The 9388-nt window shown below is 35.7% G+C and overlaps 1 protein-coding gene across 1 annotated transcript in view; it reads left to right on the top strand.

Moving 5' to 3' along the window:
* Positions 1-223: 223 nt before the first annotated feature.
* The window catches only part of RALYL (RALY RNA binding protein like), a gene marked incomplete at its 5' end in the record, with an annotated part of 503194 nt that continues 494029 nt past the window's right edge, over positions 224-9388 (top strand). Inside the window, one exon of the mRNA XM_079901763.1 lies at positions 224-479. Coding sequence (XP_079757889.1) covers positions 224-479 — 256 coding nt within the window. The remainder of the gene's footprint in view (positions 480-9388) is intronic.

Raw genomic sequence — 9388 nt, 5'->3', positions numbered from 1 at the left:
TAATTATTTTTCTACTTCATTTTGCAATGCAATATTCACCTTTTATTAATATATTATTAAATTTTCTTCTCAAGAAAATCAGTAGTACTTGGGGATTTGAGTTTACCTGATACACTATTGAAAAATTGTTAAAAGCCAGTGGTATCCATTCAATCTAATTATTTTCCTTTTGATTTTTTTGTTGTTGTTGTTTGTTTAAGGACTAAAACAAGGTGAGCCAACCATGACTGGCAAAACACAGACCAGCAATGTCACCAATAAGAATGACCCCAAGTCCATCAACTCGCGTGTTTTCATTGGCAATCTAAATACAGCCATTGTCAAGAAAGTTGACATTGAAGCCATTTTCTCAAAGTATGGAAAAATAGTTGGCTGCTCAGTTCACAAAGGTTATGCATTTGTACAGTACATGAGTGAGCGGCACGCAAGAGCTGCAGTGGCTGGAGAAAATGCCAGGATCATCGCAGGCCAACCACTTGGTAAGTCCCTCTCCGGTATGGGTTTCACATTAGTGTTCTAGTTTCTGAGCATATCTGGACAAGCACTACTATTATATTTATCTCTTAACCAATTATAGTACTTATATATTTATAATTTATATTTTTTCTTGTTCTCACATTGGTTTACTTATAAGTGCCTTATTTTCTCTACAAATTTATAAGCTTGAGATCGTCTGCTTTGTAATACTTGTTACCTCCACCAGTCTTAACAGGTCCAGGCAGATAAAAGATACGCATCATGTTTAACTTTATTTGACTTGCAATGATGTCTTATCTTCTAGGAAACACTTTGTGGAGCAAAAAATAAAATAAAATAACTACTTTTTATACTTATAGCACTTGCTCTGAGGGGCTAATGTATTTTCCTCATTTACTGTTTTTTTTGTGGGGGGAGAAGGGATAGAAAATAGCAAAAGGAAGTAAATCTTAATTACTGGAAAAGGAATATAAACTATTCTTTCTTATCTAGGCAGGAATCTTGTATGTCATGCCTGTTCAGTCATGTGCAATAATCACATTTATGTCTGATGTCCAGGGAATAATATAGTTTTTTTTTTCAAAGAAATAAGAATATAGTCTGGAGTAAAAGGAAAATTCTTAGGAGAAAATACTTTGTAGTAAGTATGCAGATAAAAATATGAATTAGACACTTTTTTCTACATAAGGAAAAAGTATAATTAACACATCAGTGATTCCCTAATTTATATCTCTTGTGAGGTTCAGATTCTTATATTAAACTGATTATACCAGGTCTTCTTTTGGATATCCACATCGCAACTTCCTTCACCTGCATACTTCTCCATCACAATAAATGGAACCTTCATTTATCCAGTTTTTCAAACAAAATCCTAGGTATCAACCTTGATTCTTCTCTTCCCCCCACACTCCAAATGTAATCCATCATCATGTTTCTTACCATCAATATATCCCAAACCCAATCAACTTTTAAATCTATACCAATAGCCGTCTTGTACAGGCCACTATTATCTCAGGTGGACTACTGAAATAACCCCCTAACTGGTCTGCCTCTTCCCAGTCCTGCCAGTGTCCCTTTAAAAGCATAAATGAGATTTTGCCATTAATTTGCTCTTAAGTCTGTAATGCCTTTCATTGCACCCAGAATAAGGTTTATATTCTATACCATGGCGATGATGCACCACATTACCACATCTTCAACTCCATCTCCTTCTCTCTGCCTTCTTGTACCACTTCAGTGTTGCTGGCCGTCTTGATATGCTACAAACATTCCAAGATTGTTCCTACCTCAGAGGCTTTGGACTTGGTATTCCCTCTGCTCAGAAGACAGGTCCTTGCTAATCATTCTTTCCCTGCTTTACTGTATACTGTGCTCAAATTTTACTTTCCCAGAGAGGCTTTTCTGACCAACTTATCTAAAATAAAATAGTCTTCTACCCTCTTGCCTGCACTGTCTATTTTATTATTGTACTTTGTATTTTTTTCATAGCCCTCATCAGTATCTGGAATTATATATTTTTATAAAAAAATTTTTGGCCACACCGCGTGGCTTGCAAGATCTCAGTTCCCCAACCAGGGATTGAACCTGGACCATAGTGAGGAAAGGCCAGAATCCTAACTGCTAGGCCACCAGAGAACTCCCTGGAATTACATATTTTAATTTATGATGTTACTTCTATCATGCCCACAGACATAATAAAGATGAAGGAGCATATAAAAGAAACAAGCTATAAAAGCATAAACAAATCAAGTTAGAAGAATGTTAAGAATGTTGTATTATCAAGTTATACAATGTAATTACAAAAAATTGGGGGGAAGGTGTGGAATTCAATAAAGTGAGAGTGAAGCCTGAGGTAATAGTCTTGAGGAAAAAAAGATGTTTTACATAAGTGCTTGCAATAAAACCACAAATAATCATTACCGTATAAGAATATAGTTTTATTTATATTTCTCCAATTCACTTTTCTATATTTTAAAGAAAAGTAATGCCATCCAAAAGACATTGGTAAGTTTTACATATTTTTTTTTCAATGTCCCAATTCTACTTGTTTACCTTGATATTGGAATTTTCTGACCAATTTTTCTTTAACTTCTAAGTTGAAATCTCTACTTAGGGCCACATCTGAGCCAAAATCAGAGAAATACCCATTTATTGCCTCTACCCTGATTGTTATGAGATTAGTACATACTAGTAGAGATGCATTTAACTATTAATTTTTAAAAATTAATGACCAATGTAAAGTCCAGTTCACGTGTTAATGAACTATAGATAATTTTCCAGAGTCCCTTTCCTATGTCAGGGAGGGGGAAATTTCCCCCTCTACTCCTCTTGAGTACTTGTGGGTGGGCTAGTAATAAAATTGACACAACACAGATTAACAGGAGAAAAGGGAACAAATTGTAATTTGTGCACATGGAGGTCTCAGAAATGGGGCCTGAGAAGTAGCCAGAGCAGGCAGCTTTTATACTTTTGAGACAAAGAAACAATAATTTTTTTTTAACATCTTTACTGGAGTAAAATGGCTTTACATTGTTGTGTTAGTTTCTGCTGTATAACAAAGTGAATCAGCTATATGTATACATATATCCCCATATCCCCTCCCTCTTGCCTCTCCCTCCCACCCTCCCTATTCCACCCCTCTAGGTGGACGCAAAGCACAGAACTTATCTCCCTGTGCTATGCGGCTGCTTCCCACTAGCTATTTTACATTTGGTAGTGTATATATGTCAGTGCCACTCTCTCACTTCATCCCAGCTTCCCCTTCCCCGTGTCCTCAAGTCCATTCTCTATGTCTGCGTGTTTATTCCTGTCCTGCCCCTAGGTCCTTCAGAACCGTTTTTCTTTTTTTTTTTTTTTTTAGATTCCATATATATCTGTGAGCATACGTTATTTGTTTTTGTCTTTCTGACTTACTTCACTCTGTATGACAGACTATAGGTCCATCCACCTCACTACAAATAACTCAATTTCATTTCTTTTTTATGGCTGAGTAATATTCCACTGTATATATGTGCCACATCTTTTTATCCATTCAAAAGAAACAATAAATTTGAGAGGAATTGACAGGACAAAGAAACTTAGGTTTGGGGACTTAATTAGTAAGGAGTTTAAGCAAAGTGTGGGCTTGAGTAGCACGTTAGTAAAGCAGTAAGAAGGTTTGTTTAGACAGGTTTCTCTGCCCAAATTCCCTATCGCTGGCAATAAGGGTGTTCTTCTACCTCCTGTTGTAGGGAGGGCACCTTTCACATGAGAGAGATTTATTTCCTGACTTTAGAGAGACAGAGAGGAGGGTTAGTGTCCCTCTTGCATCAGCTCTTTCTTAAGTAACTTTAATTCAAAATAATCAATATGTCAATGAGGCATATTTTGGGGCAGCCTACACCTGTCACTGCTCACTTATTCACTGTCCTTTTGAGAAGAATGCAGTGAGGAAGGAGCAATACCCATACTAAAATTTAGTGCCTTAGTTAGAAAAACCCAAGGAAAAAAATGACGACACCAAATTACTATGCTTTGAGAGCCACAGAATTAAATTATGCTTCTAATAAGATACATTTTTCATTCCCAGTCATTCTGGGATCCTCTCTCGGTTGTGTCCTCCAGTTAATCTCTGGAGCATCTATTTAATCAGCCATAATCACCCTTTCTGCCTGAATCCAAGTCAAAGACTTTATTCTTTTAGTTGAAATCTAGTCTCTCACTCCTTGTGTCTAAGTTGAATGCCTTTTCATACAAAGCAAGTGCTTTATAACTTAATAACCTTGCTTTTCAGGGCAAGTGTTTCAACATACTCACCTTTTCTTAAACCATATTGCTGGAGACTCAGGAACATCTTGTCTTCCAGATGTTCCTTATAGGAAGCTGGTTCCTGAAGAAAACGGTTTCCCGGGAGGTATATTAATTTCTGGCTTTAAGTATTTTGCTTTTGGTGATAGGGGAAACTTAGGTTTAGGTAAAATCACTGGCTTCTTGAAATTTTTGATACTCAAATAAACCTTTTATGATTCACAACTCCCACTAAACCCTACAAGCCCTTGACTTGAAGTGGATTGATTATGGATAAAATATAGACCACTGACATAAGAAATAGATATTAACGTCATGTACCACAACCTATTTAAGCATTGTTATTTCTCTTTAGAGTGGGAAGAAAATTAATATTAAGCCATGCATTGGGCTAGTACTTTACCTATATTATCTTATTTGACCTCAATGCATATTCAAGTAACTTCTTCTAAATAGAAACAATCTTCATATAACAATGTATTTAAAATTTTTATGTACAATTTAGAAATTAGAGTTAAACATCAATAGTACCAGAAAAAATTAAACATCCTAATGTGAGTTCTTATAGTACTATGGAATTATAGATTTATCCTTAAACTAAGAATCGGTTATGCATGTGATGAAACCTAGCATTTATTAAATGGAAAATATTAATAACCATTTTGTGTCTACAAGTAAGGGGAAACACTGAAATATTTTAAGTTGGGGAGTAATATGTTGACATTTTTTAATTGAAAGAATAATCCATTAGCAGATTGATGGATGGATTAATGTGATATAAAACTAGAAGCAAGGAAATGTGTTGGGAGCCTACTGGAAGAGTCAAGGTATCTAATTATGGAAATGAAGAAGGAAAATGAGGTAGGATCAATAGGACTTAATAACTAGTTGGCACACTGGGTGAGACAGAGGGAGAGAAGACTCAAGAATGATTCCCATATTTCTGGGTTGAGTTCTCTGTTGGATTGACTTGCAGAGCACTAGGATGATGGAGAATGATTTCCAAAGGGAAAAAGATTTTTGTGTAAGACAATGAGTTCAGGATTGAATAGAGGTATTAAGATTGATGTACATGCCTCAAGATATCCAGGTACCTGTATCTAGTAGAATCTTGAATATGCAGGTCCAAACTAAGAGGAGAGATTTGGACTAAGAGTAAAAAATTTGTGAGTTGGGCTTCCCTGGTGGCACAGTGATTGAGAGTCCACCTGCCGATGGAGGGGACACGGGTTTGTGCCCCAGTCCGGGAAAATCCCACATGCCGCGGAGTGGCTGGGCCCGTGAGCCATGGCCGCTGAGCCTGCGCGTCTGGAGCCTGTGCTCCGCAACGGGAGAGGCCACAACAGTGAGGGGCCCGCGTACCGCAAAAAAAAAAAAAAAAAAATTGTGAGTCATCAACACAGATAGTGTTAAAACTATGGGGATGGATAAGCTCACTCTGGGAAAGTATATAGAGTGAGAAGAATATTGGCTGAAGACAGATCTGTGGAGAAATCTTTGGGTCCAAATAACTAGAAGAGACTTTCTGATAAGCCTTCTGGAAATCTAAATCTGAACTACTTTATGCACAGCTCTTTGATCTCCCAATTCTAAGTTGTAGTTACTATGTCCTTCCTAAACTTCCTAAACTTATTGGATGACTACTTTCTTAGTTATTGATTCTTGTATCAGTTCCTTTAACCTACTAATGATTTCCAAACTGCCAAGGCCATATATGCAAGTGTTCTTTTTGATTCTAATATTTAAAAAACTCATTTAGGAGAGCTTAGTCATGGGACCTTTAAAGCCTAAGTTTCTTTCCATATCAGTGTCTTCTATACCCAAAGCCATCTGCCCAGCTGAGTAGCAGAGAAAACATAAAATGAGAAATTATTTTAAAAATTGCTGGATTCTGCCTAAAAATTATAGTTCATAGAGAAACTAAGGGAGATCAGTAATGAGAGCTCAAAATATTGGAACTCTAATCTGATTTTTGAAAATAGGTCACAGTCTATTATGGTTTGATTAACTTTTCTTCCTTGGATATTTTATTTTTACTATATCGACAAAGATTCCTAAATTTTATACCACAACACATGAAAAGGCACCTTGAAATAGTTCCATGGTCTGTGCATTTTACTAACATGATAATGAACACAAGGAATATTTTATTGAATACGTGTTTTTTTTTTCCTGAGGTTATTTCCCTTAAAGACATATAGCATATAAACTAATAATTAAGGTGATATTTTTCCCTTGGGGTAAGACTCCTATATATTTATTACCTCAGAGCAATTAAACAAAAACAAAGAAAAGTACTTATTTCCCCAAACTGCAATGAATGTTCACAGTTCTTTTTTTTAATCTATGATCAAGGTATGTCCCAAACTTGATTGTGACTTTGACATATTTATTTTGGGTGCCCTGTCCCCTTTTCTGTACTACTCTTTAAAGTTTATGCCTTTTGTTTTTCATTGCACAGTTCACTCATTCAAACTTGTGTGGCATGTGACCTCATGCCAGCTGTGACCCCAGTCTGTGAAACGTGTTTCAAAATCATTCCCTCTTCGTTTCCCCAGTGATATCTCCTCTTCTTATTCCCATGTCAAGGTTGGCACTCTGAGGAAATTTACCTGATAAATACCCTTTGTCATGTGTTTTGAGATATGATAACTTAACACATTAAAGGATTTTAAATAAATAAACTGGGTGAAGACATGGATTTTTGGTATTGCTGCCTTCCGGGTACCCATCACAGCATACACTGTGGGTATTATGAAGAAAAGGAAACTTGGTCACAACTTAATTTTGCTTTATTATATGTTTTCAGCTCTTCAGCACATCTTTTTCACCACAGTAGAAGAGGGGATATCCCTTTTTTAACCCTGGCTTCCTGCCTTTGACATGTAATGAAGGATTGCTAAACTGTGGAAAAGAACAATTGATTGCATTTTCATCCACAGTACTTGGGGATTCTTAAAAAATCAAAATCTGTGAAATTATTCTGAATAATTTTTGTAAAAAACACATTTTCTATAATGTAAAGCTCACTATAAAAATGTATTTCAATTTGGTTATTTAAAATAATTTATATTTAAAAATTTAAAAGAGAATCCTCTCCTTAATAATTCATTGAAATTGGATTCTAAATTTTGTTAATATTAGAAATATTTATTATATTTTTAATCGAAATTTAGCCATTGCAACTGTTTTTTCTCAAACACATTATGTGAAAGGTGAAATAAACATCTTAAATGTTTAATACTGACAATTTTTATATGAGAGGTCACACATAAAGTGTTCTTTTGTACCAAAATACCATGCAGAGGTTGAAGACTAAGTCTCGATCAATGTCAATTTCTACTGATTGCACTTTGTTTGATTACACACAGGCTATAAATAGACATTTGTAAGGTCTTTATTTTTAGATACTTTCACTCTTAGGTTGGTTGCAAAAGCACAATTTATGAACTTAGGAAGTCAGTTATTAATAATAGGAAGAATCCAACACTAAAAAATCATTTATCTGTAGAAATCATTTTTTCCCTAAAGCCTGTATACAGGTTCTTTTTGTTGAGGACCAAAGTCTAGCTTAAAAAAAGAATACATAAAATAGAGAATTAAATTAATTTTATTACATTATAAAGGTCTTATAAATGCTAAAGGAATTCAAAGAAAGAACATGAATAGGGATTGCTAATTTTAAAGTAAATCTGGTGAATATTCTTAATTCTGATCATGAGGGAAGTAATGGAAAATTCATTGATAAGAAGGAATATATTGGAGAGCAATCCTGGGTGTCGACAAAGAAGAAGAAAACAAATGCTGGTAACGATCTATCAAGGGTGTCCTAGGAGTAATGGATTTCAAAATTGTTTTTATTCTCAGCTACCATTTTGCATCCAGAGTGATCTTTTCAAAATACAAATTTAACCGTATCACCCTTTGATAAAAACTATGTATGATTTTCCATTGTTCTCAAAAAAGAAACTGAAACACTTGCTGTGGCCTACAACTTTCTATGTGATTTGTTTTCTGCTCATTTGCAGACTTACAACATCATCTTCTGAGCCTTTCTTGGTGCTCCATCTGAATTGACTTATATCAGTTCTTTGAACAAGTCATCTTTTCCTCACCAGGACATTTGTGCAGGCTGTGTGAGTGTGTGGAATATGCTTGCCAAGCTTGCCACCATCTCACCTCACTTCCCCACTTCTTCACTCCCTTCAGTTGACTGTTCATCCTTCAGATCGCAGGTCAAATGTCATTACTTTAAGGAAACCTACTTTGATACCTCAAACCTACTGGTATCCCTTTCTAGCACATATCTTCTTTTCAATTATATTTTTATATTTACTGTTTTGTGATAGGTATCTTTTCCTTCTCCCCATACGCTAAGCTCCTGGAGAACAGTGACTATATATGTTTATATTAATCTTCTTAGCACCTTGAAGTGTGCTGACACTTCCATGGCAAATGCTCAGTAAGTATGTGCTGGGTGAATGGTTGGATGTTTAGAGGAATGGATGGATTTCACTAAAGGGCCTTTTACCCCCATTTAAAAGTGTAACACAAGAAGATGAAGAGAGAAAGAAAAAAGGAGAAGGAGGAGGAAGAGAAGGAGAAAGAAGAAGAAGGGTTGGTTGCAAGTTCCCTGAAAAGCAAGTAATTGCAATGGGTTTGCTGTAAAGGGAAGGCAATGTGGTCTCCATGCAAGGGGATTCAGTCTCTCAAAAGTCAGACACCTGAGAAGTAGCTATGCAATAGGCCTGATTTCTCTAATGATTAGCAATGATGAGCATCCTTTCATGTGTTTGTTGGCAATCTGTATATATTCTTTGGAGAAATGTCTGTTTAGGTCTTCTGCCCATTTTTGGATTGGGTTGTTTCTTTTTTTGATATTGAGCTGCATGAGTTGCTTCTATATTTTGGAGATTAATCATTGTCAGTTGCTTCGTTTGCAAATATTTTCTCCCATTTTGAGGGGTGTCTTTTATCTTGTTTATGGTTTCCTTTGCTGTGCAAAAGCTTTGAAGTTTCATTAGGTCCCATTTGTTTGTTTTTATTTCCATTTCTGTAGGCAGTGGGTCAAAAAGGATCTTGCTGTGATTTATGTCATAGAGTGTTGTGCCTATGTTTTCCTCTA

The sequence above is a fragment of the Stenella coeruleoalba genome (assembly GCF_951394435.1).
Source record: "Stenella coeruleoalba genome assembly, chromosome: 17".
Classification (NCBI taxonomy): domain Eukaryota; kingdom Metazoa; phylum Chordata; class Mammalia; order Artiodactyla; family Delphinidae; genus Stenella; species Stenella coeruleoalba.
This window is presented reverse-complemented; position numbering and strand designations above follow the sequence as displayed.